Genomic DNA, 24,126 nt, shown 5'->3' on the forward strand with positions numbered 1-24,126 from the left:
GCGATCAAAAGAATTCTGAGCAGTGATTGGCCATCAATCAAACAAGAGTGAAATGTGTCTCCTAGCAACCGGCGAGTGTAGTCTTGTCTTGTTCAGACCAGCAGCAGCAGGCTCTAGTTCAGACATGGAAATAAACAAACAGGTAGACTGTACATATTTATGGACTGCACTTCAATAGAAAGTTAATTTCCTCCGTTGTTTACTTAGCATCACTTATCTCTCCCCCCCAGGAAAATGAAGATCCTTTGCCGAAGCGCGTGATTCAGCGAGACACAGATGTGACCCACCTTCATCTCGCCAGAAGGTGATTAGAAGAAAAATATAAATAAATGTAATATATACATAAAGTTTTTAGATGATAAGATGTGGACCTCACACCTACATTTATGAAATGTATTATAATTTATAATATGCATAAAAATAATGAATGTTTAATTTATGAACAATATTTCCCTTTCGTTTTCCATCTGTTTTTAGAGGATTGACTTACATTCCTGATTTGTCAAGCTTTTCCATGCTGAGATGCATGTGGCTTAACAATAACAAGGTTAGATTGCCAAATTTGAATTTTACTGTCTCTTATGTGTGATTACTAGTTTTTAAAGCTTAAAATAATGTTTAACACTAAAACTATGAAGCAGTTCATTAATATGAGTAAACACTACAAAGCTGCAATACACTTTCCATTAAAAAAAAAACAGAATTTCGAAGATTTAAAAGAGTGACTTTACAGATCCGAGAGGTTTCCAGAGCTTCGTTTAACTGCTGCTTGACAGAACTGTATCTACAGAACAATGACATTCTCTCCATTTCAGGTCAGTTTGTGCTATAAAGATGTTTTCTATTTCTTAATTTCTGTAGTTTCTAAGTTCTAACCTTTTTTCTGTCTGCACTTAGGGGCATTGAGACACCTGACATGTCTGCAAGTGCTGCTCCTATTCAATAATCAGATGAAGTGCCTGGAGGAGACCATGTCAGAGCTGAAGAACATGCAGGACCTCCACACTCTCTGTGAGAACCTGAGACCACCATCTCTCATTAAGTCCATCAACTATTGCATTCCCTAGTAAAGTAGACTATAAATATTCCTTGGTATTTAAAAATTAAAATAGCAGTTAATTGAGATTTTAAAAGCTTATTTTTTCCCCATTTGTAAGACAACCAAAAACAAATATACAGTATCAGTATTATAATGATTTAAAATTATTTGCAGTATTTGTATAGGCAAAAAAATCATTTTAGATAAAAATGCATCTTCTGTTTCAGCTTTATATCTGAACCCCTTCACACAAGATCCTGAATATCGCCAATATGTGCTGCACCATTTGCCATCCGTGAGGTTTTTAGATAGAAAAGGTAGGCATCCATAATCATACAAACTTCCAATATTTGAATAATTCAGCAAAAGTGATCAAAGATTTCAAAATGCTGTAAAAATGAATGAGACACACCACACTGGCTAATTATGTGATTGGATAAACTAATTTTTGATCATTATCAATGTTGAAAACAGTTGCGCTGCTTACTATTTCGTTAAAAATGTTTGGGGTAAGATTTAAATCAATTTAATTAGAATGATTTCTAAAGGATCACGTGACACTGGAGACTGGAGTAATGATGCTGAAAATTCAACTTTGCCATCACAGGAATAAATGACATTTTACAATATATTAAAACAAAACAGCTATTTTAAACAGTAATAATATTTCAGAATATTACCGTTTTTACTGTGCCTTTAAGGACATAAATGCAGTCTTGGTAAGCATAAGGGATTTCTTTAAAAAATAATAAAAGTCCTAATTATTCCAAACTTTTAAGCGGTGAGGTAATGTATAATTGGCAGAAGTGAAGCAGGAGGAAAGGAGACAGGCATTTAAGATGTTCAGTGTAGAAAGACAGAGGGTGCTTGATACTATCGCCTTTGGCAGACGAGCACTACTGCCTCCTACAGGAAGAAAAGTGACCAACTCCATCACAAAACCAGTGGGTAAGTCTAACAGAAAACTATTAACTAAAATATCAAGTTACAGCATTTTAAAATTCATGAAATGCATCTAAATGATTATTTTATTGTTACAGGTCAGCGTGGCTCAAAGGGAAAGAGGTGTACAGAGTCAGTGTCAAAGTAGAGTATTTTTCAGATATTTTTTAACTACAGCAAAAATGTATCACAGGAGCTGACTTTGTGTGTTTTCTCTAGCGGTCATTCTGATGATCGAGAAAACCCATCAGTGCCCAAATCCATCATACAGTTCTCCATTATGAACTGGACCGGTACAAGCACGTCTCAGTGGAACCATCTAGATGACTCGAGCAAACCTGCGTCTGGTATACTCACTGTCAAACTTAGATGATTTCCAGACCTCTTGTTCGCACGATGGAACATTTGACAAGGCCAAGTGGTTTAAATCAATGAAAAACAGCTCATACGTTGTCATTTCAAACTCAATAAACATTGTCACGACTAATGTTTTCTGAAATATTTGTACTGTGAGTGCTATCTAATATTTGACATATGTTCATTAAAGAACATGTGATCTATTAGTCTGTAACTTGCGGACGGAAAATCGATTTATTTTATTTGTGAAACCGTTTTATTGTATTTCAATATCAGGCATCTCCAAAAATACCTGTTGCATTCAGATAAATGCTACAGATTTATGAAAACTCAAGTAAGCTGCTGCCATCTATTGATTTGATCCTTTTCCACAAGAACAAACTAAATATTTTAAGGCATAAGTATCTTGCAGCAATATATTATAATATCTGTCCTAAAGCAAAACCTGCATCACACATAAGACTCTCAATAAATGATTTTCACATACATAAATACATAGATTTTTCCAACATAATGTAAAAATATTATTTAAAACAATCAAACAAAAAGAAATCTACATTTTGTCACTTGTAGACCCTTCATCCCTGTGCATTTGTGTGGAAATGCTTTTGGTGGTTTTCCCCTACGTTATGTGCTTTCAGAAGAGCATCCGGAATGAGAATTATGAAGAAACCTTCAGAACCTCTGGGCGGCATCACAGATCTGCTCTCTTTTGTCTTAGATGGGTCTTCAATGAAGATGATGGTGATGGTGATGGTTGCTGGGTTGATTCAGTTGATTTTGTGATTCAGTCTGCAGTAACAGAGACTGTCTCTGAGGTAACATCTTGGGTTTGGTTATCTGAGGAGCTGGTGGTCTCACTCTGACTGACAGAGAGCTCCTCCATAGTGCCGGTCATCTCCTCCAATGCTTGATCAGCCTCAGCTATGGAAAAGAAAATGAGCTTAAATCACATCACTTCTCAGCTATTTTAATGACATTATTAAATTTAAAAAAAAGTGTGTGTGTATGATTGAGATCATACATACACACACACACACACACACACACACACACACAGTCATGGCCAAAAATATCGGCACCCTTGGTAAATATGATCAAAGGCGGCTGTGAAAATTAATCTGCATTGTTAATCCTTTTGATCTTTTATTTTAAAAAAATTCACAAAAATCTAACCTTTCATTGGATAAGAATTTAAAATGGGGGGAAATATCATTATGAAATAAATGTTTTTCTCAAATACACATTGGACACAATTATTGGCACCCCTAGAAATTCTTATGAGTAAAATATCTCTGAAATATATTCCCATTCAAGTTCACAATTTTGAGCACTCCAGGGTGATTATGAACATGAAATTATCCAGCCATGGCTTCCTGTTTCACAGAAATATAAATAGGAGGGAAAACAAAGCCCAAATTCCCTTAATCACCCATCACAATGAGAAAAACCAAAGAATATATTTCTGATGTGCAGCAAAAGATAATTGAGCTTCACAAATTAGTGAAGTGGCTTTAAGAAAAGAGCTAGAGCAGTGAAAATTCCCGTTTCCACCATCAGGGCAATAATTACGAATTTCTAATCAACATAAAATGTTCCGAAACTGCCCGGAAGAGGACATGTGTCTATATCGTCCTAATGCACGGAGAGAAGGAGCGTTTGAGCGGCTAAAGACTCTCCAAGGACCACAGCTGGAGAATTGCAGAAAATAGTTGAGTCTCGGGGTCAGAAAACCTTTAAAAAAAAAAAAATTGTCAAACAGCACCTAAATCACCACATGTTGTTTGGAAAGGTTTCTAGAATAATTCTCCTCGCTCATCCAAAAACAAACTCCAGCATATTTAGTTATCAGAAACGACTGGAACTTCAAATGGGACTGGCTTCTATGGTCAGATGAAACTAAAAAATTAGCAGCAAACACTCAAGATGGGTTTAGTGAACACAGGAATAAAACGTACCCCATGTGTACAATGAAATATACTGCTGTATTTTTGATGTTGTGGGCCTATATTTCTGCTGGAGGTCCTGGACTTCTTGTTTAGACACATGGCATCATGGATTCTATCAAATACCAACAGATAAAAAAAATCAATAAGTGACTGACTCTGAATCTTATAATGGGCCGTGTTTGGATCTTCCAACCATACAATAATCCAAACACAAACCTCAAAAACAACACAAAAATGGGTCACTGAGCACAAAACCAAGCTTCTGCTGGCCATTCCAGTCCTCTGACCTGAACCCTGTAGAAAATGAGTGGTGAACTGAAGAGAAGAAGCACCAACATGGAGCTGGGAATCTAAAGGGTCTGGAGTGATTCTGGATGAAGGAATGGTCTCTGATCTCTTGTCAGGTGTTCTCTAACCTCATCAGGCATTATAGGAGAAAATTTAGAGCTGTTAAACTGGCAAATGGAGGTTTCAAAAAGTATTGAATGAAAGGGTGCCATTAATTGTGGCCAGTGTGTATTAGAGAAAAACATTTATTTCATAATGATATTTCCCCCCCATTTTAAATTCTTATTATCCAGTGAAAGGATAGATTTTTGTGAATTTTTTAAACAAAAGATCAAAAGGATTAACATTGCAGATTATTTCCTGAAACAAATGACTCTTATGAGTCAGATGTTTTCAGTGAATCAAAAACATACAGAATGAACAGTGTAGTCCAATTCCCGAAACACATGATTCTTTTTGTTTGGTTGTTTTTTGCGAATCAAAACCTTACAGTGTGAAAAGTTTAGCTTGAATCTTGAAACCAATTCAAATTCATTGATTTGGTTCTGCTTAGTGAATCAAAAACATAAATAATTACCAAAATGAATAACTCTTGTCTTTTTAATCTCATTACATTTAATTCAGATTGCAAGCTCACAATTTGGTTGAAGAGAATGATTTCTTTTTGCTGTGATGCTTGAGATTAAATAACATGAGTGCAGGAAATATGGGGCATTCCCAAAGAACATGCCAAGGCCAATGTGTTGCCATGGTACGATGCCCAAAAACATGATAATACCATGATACTTCTCATAAATGTCATAGTAATGCAAAACTAATTGGGTTTGAATACCTTTGGCCTGTTTCTGTAGTCGTGATGCAGACTCAGCTTCGTGTTTCTCTCTCTGCTCCTGTAACATCTTACAGACCTTTTTATGGCTAAACCAGTGCAGCTTTTGACAGGCCTGGTCACAGTAGATCACCTGAAGAAATGCACAGATTTAAGAAAGCACCCCCGCAAACCAAGTGACACTTTTTATATTACGGAATAAGTGCAGAAGTCATAAAACAAAACCTGATACTTACCATTTTGCAGATGGAGCATCTTTTCTCTGCTCCTTTCTCACCACAGGTTGTGCAGAAGTCTGCGTCCATGAAACCCACCTGTCCTGTGATGGCCTGCGTGAGCACTGACAGAGCAGTGGGGTCACTTCCCTGTTGGAACAGGACTGGTGAGGCTCCCATACACAGAATGTGGTTCAGTCTTTCTAGTTGAGGCTATGATTCTGTTATTTTATTACACTTCCAGTATCTTCTACATGAGCAAATAGAAGTCACTGTAACCCATACTCACAATTTCCACTGGAGCAATACTCCGGACCAGCTGCTGCAGTAATGTGGCATCACAGTATGGAAATTTCCTAATGCACTCCCGAATGAACTTCTCCTGGAATACCAGGAAGCCATCACTGTCTCGCCCTTTCAAAAGACTAAACAAAGATTTTTGAGTTAGTGTGCGTTTAGTTTTAATAGTGTAAATTTTGTTTATACACACACACATACATTATTGTTCAAATCTTTTTCTTCGGGAAGATTTTTTACAAATATTTCTGAAAGAAGACTTATGTTCACCAAGGCTGTATTAATTTGATCAAAAATACAGAAAGAATTTAGTAAAATATATTACTAGTTTAAAATAACTGTTTTCTATTTTAATACATTTCAAAATATAATTTATTCCTGTGATGCAAAGCTGAATTTTCAGCATCATTACTCCAGTCTTCAGTGTCACATGATCCTTCAGAAATTAGTCTAATGTGCTCATTTGCTATTCAAAAAAATATTTCTTATTATTGTTGAAAACAGTTGCTTAATATTTTTGTGGAAACAGATTTTTTTTTTTTTGATGAATATAAAGTTTAAAAACAGGTTTTATTTGATACAGAAATCTTTTGTAACATAGATGTCTTTATTGTAACTTTGAATCAATTTAATGCATCCTTAATTAATAAAAAAATCTTACTGACACCAAACTTTTGAATGGTTGCATATATATAATATTCACCTCTTGATTAGGCCATCAAGTTTGTCCTGTCGCTCTTTCAGGAAGGACCCACATTTCTGCAGCACACAGCTGAGGTAGTGCATCTTCATAGCCAACACCTCATTCATCTCCTGCTGTTTGATGCACTTCTCACAGATCAGCTCCAGAACCTGGAAAACAAAGAGGTATTAACTATGGTAAAGTTGGGTGAGACTTCAATCCAATTACTGTAAGTTTATTGTAATGAATCTCAACTCAGCTCTGAAATGTACACTTAGCACAATGCAGAACAAATGCAACTGACCTTGCGGCACTTCTCAAGTGCTTCCACATCCATCAGCAGAGGGTTTTCCTTCACCAACATAACTATCTGCAGCCAAACAAATCAAAAGAACTTCCAGTCTTAACAGTTCAGGATGATGATTTTTAATATTATAGTTGTCAGGTTCAGAAAGACCATACTGCAGCATTTTAGCTTAAAAATATAGCTTTTTAAGTTGTATTTATGAACATTTCCACCTTTATTTTGATAGGACAGTAGATTAGAGACTGGGAAAGGATCATGAGTTAGGACTCAAACTCGGGTCACCCGAGGCGCAAATGCGCTACACATGCTGCCCATATATTATATATATATATATATATATAAAAATATATGCATGTGTGTGTGTGGATATGGTTCAGACAAAAAAAAAAGTACCTTTAAAGGGTTGAGGTTGGTACTCATTATAATTTTGTGTAGCGGTCCAGCAAGTTTAGGAGGGAGTTTTGGTTCCTTTTCCAGCCCCTGTGGTTTTGTGTAGTAATCCAACCTCGCCCGGGAGAAGAAGTTATTGATGACCGTCACACAATCATGCTGCCCTGAAAAAAAGAAGTAGGCTACTATTTACTATTCAAATTTGGAAACAAAAGAAAAAACCTTACATCCTCTCAAAATCTGACATACTACTGTTCAAAAGTTTGGGGCCAGTAAAAACAAATGGTGGTGGTGGGGGGGGGATTTGGTCAGCAAGGGTGCATTAAATGGATCTTAAGTGACAGTAAGGACATCTATACTGTTACAAAAGATTTCTATTTCAAATAAATATTGTTCTTTTTATCTTTGTATTTATCAAAGAATCCTAAAAAAAAAAATAAAATAAAAAATACTTTCCACAAGAATATTAAGCAGCCGTTTTCAACATTAGGAAGACTGGAGTAATGGCTGCTGAAAATTCAGATTTATCAATCGCAGGAATTAATTTTGTTCTAAAATATATTCAAATAGAAAACACACAATCCACAATATTACTGTTATACTGTATTTCTTGTTAATGCAGCCTTGGTAAGTATAAGAGCCTTGTTTCAAAATAGTTACAAATTACCAACCCCATACATTTGAACTGACCAGTAAAGCCCACTGTATTCCCCATAAGGCCATATCTTTGTCATACCTACAAAAGCAGCCATTTGCGCTGCCGTTCTGCCGACTGAGTTCACTGCATCCGTCTCTGCTCCAGCATCCAACATCATCCAGGTGATATCTGTCTTTCCTGTACAACAGAGTGGACATGATTTACTTTTCTTTTCATATTACTAGCATAAAATACAGTCAAATTAACAGTACAAGCACCAAAAGAATTTAGCATCTGTGATCCAGACCTGAGAGTCCGGCAAACATGAGTGCGGTGTATCCATGTTCATGTTCGTTGCAGTTGACGTCTGCTCCATGCTGCAGCAGCAGTTTGCACATGTCTGCCTTGCCCTTATATGCGGCGTGCATTAGAGGGGTCATGCCATACTGAAGAAATGTAAAAGTAAAAAAAAAAAAAAAAGCAACATTCAGCAAAGCATTTATCATAATTTAAATATTAACGATGGGTACCTGATAGTGACCCTGACAACTCCCAAAAACACTCAAAGCATTAACCTGTGAATATGAAATTTTCAGCAAACTTTCTGTTCCTTTAAGTCATCTTTCAGCATTTCAAGCAGCAAGTACACTCATATTGTGATGTTTTTATCATCTGTTTGGACTCTCATTCTCACGGCACCCATTCACTGAAGTGGATCGGTGAATTGTGAGCAAGTGATGTACATTTCTCCAAATCTGTTGAGATGAAGAATCAAACTCGTCTATGTCTTAGAGATGGCCTAAGGGTGAGTACATTTTCAGCAATATTTGACTTTTGGGAGAACAATTCCTTAAATCAAGTGAAAGAAATAATATTCGAAACTGTTTGTTTGCTATCCAACAAGTTTTTTTTTTTTTCAGCTCCAACAGAAGGACTCCTAATGAAAGACAATCAATATCATTTCCAGGCAGCTGCTTTGAAAGCCCACAAGTGCCAGTGACATCTGATTTGGACAGATCAATGTACTCAACCTGTTTTCTATACAGAAGCTAAGCATTGTTTTAAAAGAACAGAGAACTAACAGAGTGATACATTAAACTACATTTAAACCTCTTTATTAAAATGCATAACGACACTTCATTTCCTTACCTCATCCAGACAGTTTACCCTGACATCTTTGGATCCAAGCAGTCTAGAGGCTTCTTGCACATTACCTACAAATGTTCAACCACAGTTATCAGACAATGACCAACCTTAATGTAAAGAATAACACATCAGAGTCTCAATGCATATTTGATGCTAAACAATCATCAAAATTTGAGGAATTCAACACCAAGGAACACAAAAACATTGATGCTTTTTTTCTGGTACGTATATGTATTTATCATATAACTGCATATCGTTACCTGTCATATAAAGTTTTACTGAATACATATGCAGGTTTTTGCATGCAACATATCAAGAATTCATTTAAAAAAAACAAAAAAAACAGAGAATTGATTATGAATATTTATGCAACCATAGCTTGCAGATTTTGTAAAGGAAATCATACCTGATCATTTTCTGAACTATTAAATGTGTTAATCTGCAGTTAGCCTGTTAGCATCATGCTATCATTACCTGCAGCAATAACTAGAAGTAGCTCCTTCTCCGTGTCGGTTAGGTCTCCTTTCTTTGGTCCAGACATTATTATAGTCTAAGTGACGCTTTTTGGTTTTAATAAACAATATATAAGTTGAATGTTATGGATAAGACAGCTCTGCTGTGCTGTGATTTATCCACTGACCCTGACGGGTTAACAGAACACGCTAGTCGGCAAACGGACTGAACCAACTGCAACAAAATAAAAGGGGCGTAATTACCGTTGTAGCTTTCCGTTGTGGTTTTAGGATTCGTTTAAAAAAAATTATATATATATATATGGCAATATACAATCTATTAACTCTTTAAAATACTAAATTTGTAATTGTGCTAAGTATGGGAGTAGTGAAAAACAATTTAATTATATTTAACCATTCTTGTACCCCATGTGTTTGGTGGTGTTTCAGTCCCGTGAAGTCTAGAACTTTCATTCTGTATATCAATTTTTTCAAAATAAGAGACATTAATGTAAGCGTGTCTCATACGTACGCATCTTACTAGTACAGCCCTGCACATGACACGCGGGGGGGGAGTAGGCTAAATTGTGCACACGATTAAGCAAATCGAGGGAACGAAATATTAATCGTGTGCACGATTTGCTTATTTTTTCTTGCATGTCAAGACGGGGCTCCATATACTAGCATTAGGGTTTCAGTAAATTTTAATTATATTAATCAAATATAGAGGTGTAAAATAATCCCACCTTTAAAGTGGTTGAAAATCATGTACTGTTCATATGAGATGATAACTAACTAAAATATTATACAATACAGACCTATGTGTATATTTAAAACCACACAAGAATCGTTCAGATTGCAAGAATTGGAAACCTGTCACAAAATGATTCACACGTCTGACTGAACAATTTGTCCACTGAGTCGGTTTAACCGGTTCTTGTGTGAACAACTGACTCGCTGAATTCAGAACTGCGGCATCTGCCTTTGAACAGGTGCTTTCAAACGACCCGTTCGAAGGAACCGATTCTCCCGAATGAGTCGGACTTCCTATCATGATTGCTTCAGCTTGGGATAACAGTAGCCTACAAATGGGGACGTTGCATATTTGCATACAGATAAAGAACGGACCAATGGCGTTAAACTTGTCTACCTGAGCAAATCTTAGACAACTTGTAGCTCCAGACGACTTGCCTCAGAGCAGAAAGTCTTACATAGAGGATATTTGCGGACTATGGTTTAAGTGTACACTAGATATTTCATCATGGCTTGTGGAGGGTTTGTTTGTTCCAAAACTTCTCTTTGTATCTTGAACCTTATTTATGTGGTAAGTGTCTAACGGTTTACATACATTTAGTCTTTAAGACTTGTTCTTATTCACATGAACAATGAGTTTTGACTTTGTTTAAAAGTTTAACAGTTTGTTTTACTTGTATTCCTATTATTCATTACCATAACAATGGCAATGACAGTATGTAAGTTCTTTAAATTTTAGCCTACTGTAAATTGGAAAACCTGATGAGAATGTCTTTTTGAATGCTTATATTCATAATTGCCTTTTCTGAGCATGTACACTCCTTAAAGTGTAACCATCCATCTTTTCTTGTTTTCAGATGGTCAGTCTTCTCATGATTGGTGTTGCAGCATGGGGCAAATGGTTCGGACTGGTCTCTAGTTTCAGGGTGATGGCTGCTGTTATCGCTGTTGGATTGTTTCTCTTCGTCGTGGCCATTATGGGATTGTATGGAGCTGTGAAGCATCATCAAGTCCTCTTGTTCTTTGTATCCTCCCGAGTTACTCATTCAAGAAATTCTCTCCTTATCAATAATGTGTCTATATGAGGTTTATCTCTGTTCAACACATCAGTCTTAGTTTGTATTGTACTTTGGGCCCTAAACTCGCATTTACCAGTTTTGCTGTGTTTGAAAGGATTTCCTTTGTTATCAACAGCTTTTTGAATTTGAAATGATGGTGAAACAACCTTAACTGGTCTTTAGTACATGCTCATTCTCTTCGTGGTATTCATTGTCCAGTTTTCAGTATCATGTGCCTGCTTGGCGATTAATAAAGAACAGCAGGTAATTATAGTTTGTACGACTTTGACACGGTGATACTTGGTTTCCTCGTTCTTGGGTTTTGAAATTCAGATGTTTTGTTCTCCTTCAGAACCTGCTTCTGGAGATAGGATGGAATAAGTCTGAATCAATGCAGGAGGATTTGGAAAGATCACTGGATTGCTGTGACTTCCTTGAAGTTAACTACAATGAGAGCTGTGTCGCTGTAAGAACTATTATTCTGCTTTTCAATCCAAGATGAATGAATTATGAAGTGTCTTCTGCTACTTGAATTTAATGTGAAAAACAGCATGCTTCTAGAAAGACCCTTTAAACTTCTTGAACAAATAGTTGGTGAATGTGTTTATGTAGTGAGCTTTGGTAAATACTTTATTTTTGTACATTAAGATTTTAGGCTTCCATTTGTATTTATAGTTCGTAATTAAGTTACTCAATGTGGACAAAATGAAACATACTTCTACGATGATAACTGACAGACTCTTTAACCTCTTGAGCAAATAATCTGAGATGATCACCTGAGTATGAGATCATCTTGTTTATATGCAATGAACGAACATACAGTTTTATTGTGGTTGTAAAGATTATTTTCTGCTTTATTTCTGTCTTCTCTTTGCCATCAGAACTGTTTCAAGGATCAAACATGTAGACCATGTTCGGTTATAATCCAGGCTTATGCTGACGACGCTTTACAGTTTGTCGGAGGAGTCAGTTTGTTTTTCAGTTTTACAGAGGTGAGCAAACAAAATCATTTGTTTCTGAAAAATGGAAATACTGAATCAAGCTGTTAGCAGTTCAGTCAGTGCTTGTTTCTTAGTTTGCCGTCAAGTTGAGGTGTTGTTAAATTCATTTTTATATTAATTTAGTTATATTTCCTGTTTCAGATTCTGGGCGTCTGGTTAGCACATAGATACAGGAATCAGAAGGATCACCGGCAAAATCCTGGAGCTTTCATTTAAAGCACACACATTAGAAGACTTTCAGCTATACTGAATTTTTGTTCTTGAATGGACTTGTTTTATTTATGATCTGTGGTTCCTTTTTGATAACACTCCAATTTCTTGATTTTTTGGGATAAAATAAACATTCTAAAATATTTATTTGTGGAACAGCCATCATGAGTTGCATCTTGAAGTTCACAAATATTTATTTGTCACCGATTATGCAAGTAGGTTAACTGGACTTGAACTTTGATCCCAATTGAACAACTCTTACAATGATAAAGAGTTGCTAAATAAACTTGCAATAAAATTTAAATTAAATAAATAAATTCATCTTTCATTTTTGATTATAAAACAACCTAGAAAACATTTATAAGGAACCAAAAGACATTTACTGCTTCTAAAATCAAACAATAAGCCTACAGTCATTGCATTGAGCTCATTTGCTCAGTAAAGAGCTTGCACCTGAAACTAAAACTTAAACTACACCCAACCCACTTCCACATCATTCTGATCAGGATGTGACCAGGAACGTTGACATCATCTGTTTGCATTCCACATATTAGCCAATGGTGCGGCTCAGCTGGAGGTCTTCCAGCTGGTTTACCACAGATGCATTCATTGAGATGATCTTGTTTTGCCCTCTGCTGGTTGCAGTGAAAACATACCAAACATACCCACCTGCATTTTTACATGGATATGGATCACAATAAACCACCTCCCTGAGGTTTGACATGGGATTAAATCTTTGCGTTTTATTTCAGTGGCAGATTATGGTCTTTGCATTTTCATCTGCATATAGAGATTTATGTATATGATACTATACTGGTGCAACATAAGTGATTGTTTTAGTTTTAGAATGGCTTTTAGGTCATTTTTAAGCATGTAAAAATACAAAGAATTTATTAAATGTAAAACAAACAAGCAACATGTTTGCACCAGTTTTTGATCCAAATGTTGTAAACGTAAAATGTAATGCTGTTTTCAGCTATAAACCACACACCTGGTATTACGTGTCAGAATCTGCAAATAAAAATATGGATAAATGGATAAAATATAAATGTTTTTGTAATATATGTATGCAGAGCCTTAATCATACTTAGATTTGTGAAAAATAATAGAGAGAGCAACAGTAGTAAAAGGGATTTTGTTTCATTGACTCGAATAATTTAATTTAGTTCAACAAAAAGATCCAGTTGGTGACTCTTTCTGTACATCAATAGGCCAGTAGGTGGCGACTAGTCTTTTTAAAAAAAAATAAAAGTATAATCTATCAAGACTTATTTTACCTTTACTTTTAAAGAGCTGAGAAAATTAGAATTGACTCTTGGAAACGACTCCATGGATCGGAGTCATTATAACAGATCTAGATTTCAGTGAAACGAGCGGCCATCTACGCAAAACAACGCCAACCAAAACACAGAGAGACTCAGCATCCTCCAGCGATTGAATCATGTCGTTTCATGTTCAAAATCTCATAATCCATCGTCCGTTCTCTTAAACAACTAAAGTTTATCTTTGCCTAAACTGAAGCCAGATGAACCTGCTATGAAAACCTCAGAGCATCGTTCACCAATGATAAAGCCTGACGTCTCAATAAAGTCCCTGAGCATCTTTTCAAAACTATCCAATGCTTCATTCGAATTGGAAAGAAAAATCAAGGCTCTGTCTTCATCAACGGCTGACTGTATGGTTTCTTCTTGAACTTTAGGCCCCAAAATCATGTTCTCGCTGTTAATGGAGTTAATCAGAGGAAGAAGGCAGATGCTTACTAGTAAAGGAGTCAGTGGACATTCCACCCTCAGACCTTGTGATCTGTGATCTGCCATCAAAAACAGCTTCAACATGGATCTAAACCGGTCAGGTAGGTTCACAGACTTTAAGCTATTAAACAAATATGGCCATTTCAGTGCACCTGGACCTAGTTTTAATGAAATAAATAGCACTGGGATTCGATCACTGATGCTGTCTAGAACAGAAATGTGTGGTTTGCTTCGACCTGGATTTAAAATATGTTCAATAACGCTCTTCAACCTCTCTGCCAGAATCAAAGCCAGAATTTTATAATCCGTATTAAATGTTGTAATCGGACTGAAGCGATGTTGAATATCATAGCTGTAAGTATGATCGTTTATGCCTTGGCACAATGACTCAAAAACCGTTTGTTTAATTGGCTTGAGGTCAAAGGTTTGGTTGAAAAATGCTTGTAAGAGGTCTATAATTTTACAAGCATAACGTTTATAGAAATGTACTGTTAGTCCATCTGCTGTTAGACTCTTAGACTGAGGCAAGGTCAGTATGGCATGCAGAATCTCTTTTCTCGAAACAGGTTCACTTAGAACGGTAATCAGTGTGGATTTTATGTCTTCGAATCTCTCAGTTTGGTGCAAATGATTCAAGAAGTTCAGAAGAGTCTGGGATGAAGTATTTGGTGTATGAAGAACCTCAATGGATGATTCTGAACCTGGACAACCTTAATAAGAAATTGATGTCAAAACAAATACTGAACAATTTTACATCCAAAAACAAGAGCAGGAAAAGAAAAGCCCTACCTCCTTGGTCCATCTCTTGAGGAAGTTCAATCATGCCTGAATGTCTTGATAGTTTTTGGTGAGATCTTTGTCTTTGAAAAGCTATTGCCTCACATACAAGTCTGACCTTCACTCCTGGCCACATGTATTCATTCCTTTTGGTATTTATTTGTGAGATTTCCTCTATTATGCTTGAAAGTTGTTCCATACATGCTTTATCTTCAAGGAGACAAGAATCAAACTGCCATTTTGGTCCATCAGTCTGAATCTGAATTGACAGTGGGGCGTGATCAGAAACGTACTCTTCTTTATCCGAGTACATTGGTCTCTTGTGAATGTTACAGGCAGATACACTTGTTAAACTGTGAGTTTGCAAAAAGAAGTAGTCCAATCTCGACTGGCCTTTCCCATCAAAATACGTAAAGCTTTTTGCTTCTGGGTAAAGACACCGCCAGACATCCACCAAGTTGAAGTTTTCCAAAAAACATTGGAGAGCATCGAAAGTCTTTCTGTGACTTCGGTTTCGTAAATTTGAGGTTTTGTCAAGGTCGGCGTCCATGACCGTGTTAAAATCCCCACCGATCACCAGATATGCAGAACATGGGATGTAGGTTGACATTTGTGTGAAATCTGCCAGCTTAATTTTTTCGTCATTTGAGTTATACACATTGATAAATACGAAATCATGCCCCCAAATTTGACATGAGATTATTATGAATCTTCCCTTTTCATCACAATTGACATTGAAACCACCACATCCCAGGTTGTTTTTGAAAAGTATGGCCACCCCTCGTGAACTTCCTTTAAATACGGTGAATGCCGCCATGTAATCACATTCTAAATCTTGAATTTTGATGCTCCCAGTTTTGTAGATTCTATCTGGACCTACATGAGTTTCTTGAAGAAAGACCACATCAGCCTTTAGAAGACTTAAATGATGAAGCACCTCAGACCTTTTGCGGTTAAAACCGTTTACATTCCATGAAAGAATTGTTAATATTCGCTGATCTTCATTACTGTCTGTCATCCTGATGTAATCACTTTCAAAATGTTCAAGTTCAAACAAGGTTTTCGGAGTTTCACTTTTTCACATTTACATAAGTAAATGGGTCGGTGAACCTAAAACAATGCAACACAAAACATTTTTTAAATTGCAGAAGTAGTGTTTTACAAAACCTGAAGTACTGGATTTTCAGGAAACAAACATAAACAGGCCTACACTTGCACAGAAACTTGCTTCTTGTTTCTTTAGTACTACCCTGAACAAGTTATTCCACATAACAGGTCAAGGTCATTTTTATTTATACAGCACCTTTAAACAACATTAATGCTGACCAAGGTGCTTCACAGTAACATAACACAATAATAAAAATACTAAATTAAAAACAACAACATTAACCCATAAAACCAAATAAAATCCCTAATTATATACATATCCAACAACTATGAATAGATGATAATCTAACAGATTGAAGTAACGAATTCCATATCACCTTTAGATTTCAGACGAGACAATGGGACGGTTAATAGATTTTCAGAGGATGATCTCTCCAAGGCGAGTATGGACCAATAAGGTCTGAGATGTAGACTGGAGCCAAACCATACAAGGCTTTAAATACGAAAGTTAAAACCTTTTACTCGATTCTAAATGTAAATGGTAGCCAATGCAAATGTGCTAAAATAGGGGTGATCTGCTCCCTCTTCTTCGTCCCCATTAAGAAGCGAGCTGCAGCATTTTGAACCAACTGCAAACGTGAAAGCAAAAATTGGTTGACACCAGCATATAAAGCATTACAATAATTGAGCCTTGTAGAAATGAAGGCATGAATAACGGTCTCTAAATCACTAAAAGATAGAAGACATTTCGGTTTACATAAACCCCACTAGCTCTGACAAGAGTTTATTTGCTTGTCTAATTTGAACTCAATCAAAAACAACACCCAGGTTCTTTACCAACCTGATCTCACAGAATTCCGTGTAATGTTTACGGACTTAATTAACCTCCGAATCTGTGGTGGCATCACGGAATCGCCGAAAATTCCGTGATGGGCTCACAGAAGGCATCAGCCGTGGTCCATGCACGGATTCACTGGTTCAACGTAAAAAGAGTGACTCCGATGCAGTTATACTTTCACTGGAGTACCTGACCCCACCCCTACCCTAAACCTACCCAGTTCTGAACAATAATGATGACGATAAATGTCCCAGTATCGCGTCGGCATATTGATGCTAAGGGTTTCCGTGCGTGGAGCACGGCTGATGCCTGTCACTGACTTACATTGGTATCACTTCTGTGAGCCAATCACGGATTTTTTTCTGTGAGCCCATCACGGAATTTTCGGCGATTCCGTGATGCCACCACAGATTCGGAGGTTAATTAAGTCCGTGAACATTACACGCAATTCTGTGAGATCACGTTGTTCTTTACATAAGTACATATGCTATATAACAGATGTACATAGAATCTACAAGATAAAATAATAGCTAAATTAAAATAAACACTTGTTCAATATAATGATCAGGGTAAATATATTATTTACATACACGCACACCTGGAGGTTCAAAATGATATTAATATTACAAGTTAAATAATAGTTTTAACATTTATAAATTTTCCAATGCAAGCTTCTGTAAAAATTAAAAGGAACTGCAATGTATAATTAAACTTGTAACCTTCAATTCAAAGTCTATTCTTTGAATACTGAATTAAAAACTTTAATAATTTAATACTTTTTGAAAATTGAATTAAAATGCATTAAATGCTTACCACTTTTACAACTAGTATCCTCCACTTGTGTCCGAGATGTTTTACATGGCAGGAACATACACTGTGGCTTCCTCCTTTCTCATACCACACATACACATGACATCATCAACGCTGTCACATTTTAACTTCCAATCTACTTCAATGACATGGTAGATTGGTTCCTGTTCTCAAAGTAAATAATGGTTCCAAGGAGATGCTCCTCCTTTACTTATTTATATCAGTTTCACAGATGTACACAGACATACAGAATGTAGGCAACCCAGATTTGCTAGTTTGTGTTTGGTTGTAATAAAAGGTAAAATGAGAATTAATTATTTCAGTGAATAAGAGTGAATCACTTATACGAGTATTTGCAAGCCAAAGTATGCAAAGAGTTTTATGCAAATGGTTTTTACAATGTCATGGCATTGCTTTGGAGAGAAAGTCTACCAAAATGCACCTACCTAAATTTCCTCCTTGACTTCAGGTCCCAGATGTCTTTTCTCGTAGTTCATGAACTAAATCACAGGCGGAAGACAGATGAGTGACAGCCACCCTTTAAGGCCACAGCCAAACTACCAGCAGCAGCTTAACTAATGATTTAAACCTGCCAGACAAGTTGACTTTAATGTGCAGCTGGATTTATAGAAACAATCAGCAGTGGGAGTGACCAGCTATCAGCATCTGAGATAGAACACATGAACAGATGACAAGCAGGAGAGATATGTGTTGTTCTGTCTACTCATTCAGAAAATATAAAAAAGATATGTACAGTCAGTTTCAGGTCTTAAAGATAAATTCTCAAAAAAAAAAAAAAAAAAAAAAAAAAAAGGTATCCTTTTTCCGGATACTGTATATTAAAGATAATTTAGTCAAATTCAAGTAATCTATGCAGATCTTTATAGGAAATGGTTTTGTTTGTCGGATTGTTGATTGTTATCCCATCTGGGGAAAAGGGTGTAACATGAAAGGACTTTCATAGAAAACAAACTGCAAATAACAGTGAGTGTGTGCATGGGTGTAACCACAATCTGTCCCCCCCAATAATAGACCTATTATATTGTAATGTGAGACGTATGGTATGCCCTCCTTTAATGAACCCTGGTTGTAGCCTACTGGATCTGTTATTTCCGATTTACTTTCAATTTAGGAAAAACAAGGGAAACAAAACTGTGTGCAGTACCCCCTGTTTTTTTTCTGTGGGCAACTGTTTAATTGTTGGGAATAAAAAAAATAAAAAAATCGGAGTGTCTAAGTGCCAATATCCATGTTGTTGACAGAGGCTATTTACACTAATTCCACCCACAAACGTATTATTGGGATAGTCAAATTAGCAAAAGACGGTTATCATTTGTTAGATTCAGTGGCGCAGATGATAAAGCGCGTGTTACGCTTCTTTTGACACGCTCGACCGGGGTTCGAATCTGCCTTGTGGCGAACTTTTTTTCTCCTTTTTAAATTTCAAATCACATCAGAAAAGCATTTATTTTCCAATAAAAATGAAGTAAATAATCAAAAAGTTGAACATAAAGTATCGGGTTGGGTTAGGGTAGGTGTAGGGAGGGCTTTTGTCCTAATAATTTTAAATAAAATTTAAAAATTACACTCAATAAGTTATTGCATACTATTTTATATTGTATTACAAATGCAGAGGTGCAGATAAGTGCCACTATTTGCAATAAGTAATGTTTATTGCGGGGGGGGTTCACATTTGGACCCCCCCAATATCTATACCATGGTTACGCCCTTGAGTGTGTGGTCATTTGGGAATTTTGAGTTCAGGGGCCGACGAGGCTATAATAAACAAAACTGTCTTGTTTTCAACCCTGTACTAACAGGGTACTAACCCCTGCCTATAGCCATCTGGGGGCCATTAGCAAAACTTTGTCAATGCATTCATGAAACCTGACATACTTGACTTAAGAAAACCTGGGGCACAATTTTATACTCTTTTAGCACGTCTCGGATGAAGTCTCGTCCCATTTGAACACTATCACTAGGGACTAAGATCTTTAGTGTTCCACTAAAGAGAGAATCCCCACCATGACAAAGATGGTATGATTGCATAATGATAACAAATTGAGAGGGCAATCCAAAATCAGTACCATTAAACAGACAAAGGGGTCAAATACACCAACACAGTTCCTCAGATAAAAACTATTTTCATCTCAAACGAGCAGAACAGTCTCTAACACAAACTCTGCGCTACAAAAATCTAACTTTCTCCAGTGGAGGTGATGATTTGCTTTTTAAAATACTGTGCACCAGTCAGGAGCACATCAGATGACACTCCCCAAACAACAAAAATATAGAGTAGCAAGTTTGTAACCATCTTTAGAATTTTGACTTTGAACTTCTGTTTTTGCGCTAGTTCTACATTTGCTAAAGCATCACTGTTCTTAGCTGGTGAAGTGGATTTACTTTTTGTAGAGTTAATAAAGGTTATCATGAGCATTGGAATGTTTGCAGTGGATGTCACAACAAATGTCAGTAGAACGGAAAGATTTAAAAACGAGATTTTAAATTCGTATGACCTTGTCTGAAAAGGGCCGGAGCTGCCTACGAAACACAAACATAAGGTTGTAACAAACATAAACAGATGTCAAGCAGAAGAGGCGTGTTGTTGTGTCTACTTTCTCAGAAAACAAAAGATATATATACAGTGGGGCAAAAAAGTATTTAGTCAGCCACCAATTGTGCAAGTTCTCCCACTTAAAAAGATGAGAGAGGCCTGTAATTTTCATCATAGGTATACCTCAACTATGAGAGACAAATTGAGAAAAAGAAATCCAGAAAATCACATAGTAGGATTTTTAAAGAATTCATTGGTAAATTCCTCGGTAAAATAAGTATTTGGTCACCTACAAACAAGCAAGATTTCTGGCTCTCACAGACCTGTAACTTCTTCTTTAAGAGGCTCCTCTGTCCTCCACTCGTTACCTGTATTAATGGCATCTGTTTGAACTCGTTATCAGTATAAAAGACACCTGTCCACAACCTCAAACAGTCCAACTCCAAACTCCACCATGGCCAAGACCAAAGAGCTGTCAAAGGACACCAGAAACAAAATTGTAGACCTGCACCAGGCTGGGAAGACTGAATCTGCAATAGGTAAGCAGCTTGGTGTGAAGAAATCAACTGTGGGAGCAATTATTAGAAAATGGAAGACATACACTGATAATCTCCCTCGATCTGGGGCTCCACACAAGATCTCACCCCGTGGGGTCAAAATGATCACAAGAACTGTGAGCAAAAATCCCAGAACCACACGGGGGGACCTAGTGAATGACCTGCAGAGAGCTGGGACCAAAGTAACAAAGGCCTCAAATCCTGCAGTGCCAGACGTGTTCCCCTGTTTAAGCCAGTACATGTCCGGCCCGTCTGAAGTTTGCTAGAGAGCATTTGGATGATCCAGAAGAGGATTGGGCGAATGTCATATGGTCAGATGAAACCAAAATACTTGTCGTGTTTGGAGGAGAAAGAATGCTGAGTTGCATCCAAAGAACACCATACCTACTGTGAAGCATGGGGGTGGAAACATCATGCTTTGGGGCTGTTTTTCAGCAAAGGGACCAGGACGACTGATCCGTGTAAACGAAAGAATGAATGGGGCCATGTATCGTGAGATTTTGAGTGAAAACCTCCTTCCATCAGCAAGGGCATTGAAGATGAAACGTGGCTGGGTCTTTCAGCATGACAATGATCCCAAACACACCGCCCAGGCAACGAAGGAGTGGCTTCGTAAGAAGCATTTCAAGGTCCTGGAGTGGCCTAGCCAGTCTCCAGATCTCAACTCCATCGAAAATCTTTGGAGGGAGTTGAAAGTCTGTGTTGCCCAGCGACAGCCCCAAAACATTACTGCTCTAGAGGAGATCTGCATGGAGGAATGGGCCAAAATACCAGCAACAGTGTGTGAAGACTTACAGAAAACATTTGACCTCTGTCATTGCCAACAAAGGGTATATAACAAAGTATTGAGATGAAATTTTGTTATTGACCAAATACTTATTTTCCACCATAATTTGCAAATAAATTCTTTAAAAATCCTACATTGTGATTTTCTGGATTTTTTTTCTCCTTTTGTCTCTCATAGTTGAGGTATACCTATGATGAAAATTACAGGCCTCTCTCATCTTTTTAAGTGGGAGAACTTGCACAATTGGTGGCTGACTAAATACTTTTTTGCCCCACTCTGTGTGTGTGTGTGTGTGTGTGTGTGTGTGTGTGTGTGTGTGTGTGTATATAGTTAGTCTCAAATGTAATGTCTTCGGTTACAAAGATAAATTCCTTATAAATGCAGAAAAAGAAACATCCCTTTTTCAGGATACTGTATTCTAAAGAAAATTTGCAATAAGGTTCATTAGTTAACTACATTAGTTAACATGAACTAATAATTAACTGCACTTATACAGCGTTTATTATTCTTTGTTAATGTTAATTTCAACATTTACTAATACATTATTAAAATCATGTTAACATTAGTTAATGCACTGTGAACTAACAATGAACATCTGTATTTTTATTAACTAACGTTAGCGAAGATTAGTAAATACAGTAACAAATGTATTGCTCATGGTTAGTTCGTGTTAGTTAATACATTAACTAATGTTTAACTAATGAACCTTATTGTAAAGTGTTATCGAAAATTTTGTATAAGCCGAATATAAGCTTTACAGATCTATTTGAAAAGGTTTAAACAATACTTTTCATACTTTTATTCAATGAACCAAAACCAATAATTGCACATGCACCTGTGGAACAGTCCTTAAGGCATGTACGGTTTACAGGCAGTAATTAAAGAGATACTCTATCCCAAAATGAAAATTTAGTCATTAATCACTTACCCCCATGTCAAAGCTTCGTTGGTCCTCGGAACACAATTTAAGATATTTTGGATGAAAACCGGGAGGCTTGTGACTGTCCGTTCAAATCAAAACGTAAATAAACGTACAATTCGTATCCATGCGTTACTGATTACTTGGCAACCTCCCGGTTTTCAGCCAAAATATCTTAAATTGTGTTCTGAGAGCGAACGAAGCTTTTACGGGTTTGGAACGACATGGCGGTAAGTGATTAATGACAAAATTTTCATTTTGGGGTGGAGTATCCATTTAATGTCAGCAAGGCTGCCCACTGCTGCGGGTGTGTGTTCACTGTGTGTGTGTGTGTGTGCATTTGTTCACTACTCACTGCTGTGTGTGTGCACTTGGATGGGTTAAATGCAGAGCACCATTTTGAGTATGGGTCACCATACTTGACAATACGTCACGACTTAATCTTAACTTAATTATAACTTAGGACTGTAAGAGACCTTTCTGCTGACTCTGAAAAACACCAGGAGTAAGATACTGAGGACTCCTGATCACCTGCGTGAACCCATAGACATAATATACGTAGACGCCTCATAGACTGACGCTGCCTATTGGAGCTGACGTATCAACGCGGCCGCCATCTTGGATGGGCCCCCAATGCGATGTTGTGCTTTGTGAAATACAGACACCACAAATGACACAAGCATGAAATGATGGTTCTCAATTCCGAATTGGGCTTCTGCAATGTGCTCCCCGAGTATGAACACATCCTCTGAACCAATCTCCGCCCGAACGAAACGGTTGACGAAGGACACACTGACGCCTTGTTCTTATGAGTTTTGTCGAATCACACGCTCTGCTGCTCTGACCACCTTCACTGATGAATCAGGTAATCCCACGCGATCTGGTATCAATACTGCGCCGGTTATTGCAACCGTAAGCTGCACAAAATACAGGCATAGTTGCTCGCTCCCCGTTGACTCCGATGCTAGCGTAGAGTGAGGAGACCCAACCAATATGGCGGCGACGCTGGATTACGTTCCAGCACGTCATGCGTGAACCTGCCATAGTCCTGCTGCAGGAAGCATGAGGACAGCAGACATGGCCACAGCAATACACCACAATATCCATAATGTAGGCCATTACATAAGAGGATCCATTGGTGAGCAAGTGATGTAACACTAAGTTCCCTCAAATCTGTTCTGATGAAGAAACAAACTCCTCTACATTACGACCTGAGGGTGAGCACATTTTCAGCAAATTTAAATTTTTTTGCTGAAATATTCCTTTAAGTATCCATAAACATTCCAAAAGGTGTGGAAATTCACACTTTCATAAAACATTCTAAAAATAGCTTTGTTTTGGTATATTTTCTTCTATGATGATAAAGTTAATATTTGAATTACTTAATTTCTACAACTGAATTAACCTCAAACAAAATGAACTGATTTGACTCACAAAAAACAAAACAAAACAAATAACACATGTATGCACTAAA

At 37.0% G+C, this 24,126-nt stretch overlaps 4 protein-coding genes across 8 annotated transcripts; 2 read left to right on the forward strand and 2 right to left on the reverse strand.

Moving 5' to 3' along the window:
• The first annotated feature begins 52 nt into the window (after positions 1 to 52).
• Positions 53 to 2,363, forward strand: LOC131554296 (leucine-rich repeat-containing protein 72). 2 transcript variants are annotated; one of them, XM_058799534.1, is made up of 9 exons: positions 53 to 142; positions 231 to 304; positions 478 to 547; positions 734 to 815; positions 898 to 1,011; positions 1,267 to 1,356; positions 1,844 to 1,987; positions 2,080 to 2,113; positions 2,201 to 2,363. In XM_058799534.1, exons 1-9 carry the CDS (start codon positions 53 to 55, stop codon positions 2,352 to 2,354), a joined length of 852 nt encoding a protein of 283 aa, XP_058655517.1. In that variant the 3' UTR covers positions 2,355 to 2,363. The 2 variants fall into 2 exon arrangements, with proteins under 2 accessions (XP_058655517.1, XP_058655518.1); XM_058799535.1 differs by lacking the exon at positions 1,844 to 1,987.
• A 78-nt stretch (positions 2,364 to 2,441) lies between these two features.
• ankmy2a (ankyrin repeat and MYND domain containing 2a) lies at positions 2,442 to 9,790 on the reverse strand. The gene is made up of 11 exons (XM_058799531.1): positions 9,553 to 9,790; positions 9,082 to 9,146; positions 8,240 to 8,378; positions 8,032 to 8,130; positions 7,299 to 7,459; positions 6,903 to 6,968; positions 6,620 to 6,768; positions 5,909 to 6,044; positions 5,641 to 5,769; positions 5,408 to 5,537; positions 2,442 to 3,262 (listed from the first exon to the last, which is right to left on the reverse strand). The coding sequence occupies exons 1-11, from the start codon at positions 9,617 to 9,619 to the stop codon at positions 3,126 to 3,128; spliced, it is 1,278 nt and encodes a 425-aa protein (XP_058655514.1). The 5' UTR covers positions 9,620 to 9,790; the 3' UTR covers positions 2,442 to 3,125.
• A 412-nt stretch (positions 9,791 to 10,202) lies between these two features.
• On the forward strand, positions 10,203 to 13,471 carry tspan13a (tetraspanin 13a). The gene is made up of 6 exons (XM_058799536.1): positions 10,203 to 10,854; positions 11,141 to 11,308; positions 11,525 to 11,605; positions 11,694 to 11,807; positions 12,223 to 12,333; positions 12,484 to 13,471. Exons 1-6 carry the CDS (start codon positions 10,792 to 10,794, stop codon positions 12,556 to 12,558), a joined length of 612 nt encoding a protein of 203 aa, XP_058655519.1. The 5' UTR covers positions 10,203 to 10,791; the 3' UTR covers positions 12,559 to 13,471.
• Positions 13,264 to 18,419, reverse strand: LOC131554291 (uncharacterized). 4 transcript variants are annotated; one of them, XM_058799525.1, is made up of 5 exons: positions 18,282 to 18,419; positions 17,839 to 17,912; positions 16,565 to 16,816; positions 15,093 to 16,190; positions 13,264 to 15,013 (listed from the first exon to the last, which is right to left on the reverse strand). In XM_058799525.1, the coding sequence occupies exons 4-5, from the start codon at positions 16,096 to 16,098 to the stop codon at positions 14,046 to 14,048; spliced, it is 1,974 nt and encodes a 657-aa protein (XP_058655508.1). In that variant the 5' UTR covers positions 16,099 to 16,190; positions 16,565 to 16,816; positions 17,839 to 17,912; positions 18,282 to 18,419; the 3' UTR covers positions 13,264 to 14,045. The 4 variants fall into 4 exon arrangements, with proteins under 4 accessions (XP_058655508.1, XP_058655507.1, XP_058655509.1 ...); XM_058799524.1 differs by lacking the exon at positions 18,282 to 18,419 and having other exon boundaries at positions 17,839 to 18,225; XM_058799526.1 differs by lacking the exons at positions 17,839 to 17,912; positions 18,282 to 18,419 and adding an exon at positions 17,029 to 17,047.
• Positions 18,420 to 24,126: the final 5,707 nt, after the last annotated feature.

Source organism: Onychostoma macrolepis, chromosome 15 (assembly GCF_012432095.1).
Source record: "Onychostoma macrolepis isolate SWU-2019 chromosome 15, ASM1243209v1, whole genome shotgun sequence".
Lineage (NCBI taxonomy): Eukaryota > Metazoa > Chordata > Actinopteri > Cypriniformes > Cyprinidae > Onychostoma > Onychostoma macrolepis.

Coding starts and splice junctions, on each gene's coding strand:
- LOC131554296 (XM_058799534.1), top strand. CDS start 53: ATGTGTCTCCTAGCAACCGGCGAGTGTAGTCTTGTCTTGTTCAGACCA. Junction 143..230: donor ACATGGAAATAAACAAACAG/GTAGACTGTACA, acceptor TCTCCCCCCCAG/GAAAATGAAGATCCTTTGCC. Junction 1,988..2,079: donor CTCCATCACAAAACCAGTGG/GTAAGTCTAACA, acceptor TTATTGTTACAG/GTCAGCGTGGCTCAAAGGGA.
- ankmy2a (XM_058799531.1), bottom strand. CDS start 9,619: ATGTCTGGACCAAAGAAAGGAGACCTAACCGACACGGAGAAGGAGCTA. Junction 7,460..8,031: donor GCAAATGGCTGCTTTTGTAG/GTATGACAAAGA, acceptor TCTTTTTTTCAG/GGCAGCATGATTGTGTGACG. Junction 5,538..5,640: donor GATGCTCCATCTGCAAAATG/GTAAGTATCAGG, acceptor GCATTTCTTCAG/GTGATCTACTGTGACCAGGC.
- tspan13a (XM_058799536.1), top strand. CDS start 10,792: ATGGCTTGTGGAGGGTTTGTTTGTTCCAAAACTTCTCTTTGTATCTTG. Junction 11,808..12,222: donor ACAATGAGAGCTGTGTCGCT/GTAAGAACTATT, acceptor CTTTGCCATCAG/AACTGTTTCAAGGATCAAAC. Junction 12,334..12,483: donor TGTTTTTCAGTTTTACAGAG/GTGAGCAAACAA, acceptor TTCCTGTTTCAG/ATTCTGGGCGTCTGGTTAGC.
- LOC131554291 (XM_058799525.1), bottom strand. CDS start 16,098: ATGACAGACAGTAATGAAGATCAGCGAATATTAACAATTCTTTCATGG. Junction 15,014..15,092: donor TCAAGAGATGGACCAAGGAG/GTAGGGCTTTTC, acceptor TTTCTTATTAAG/GTTGTCCAGGTTCAGAATCA.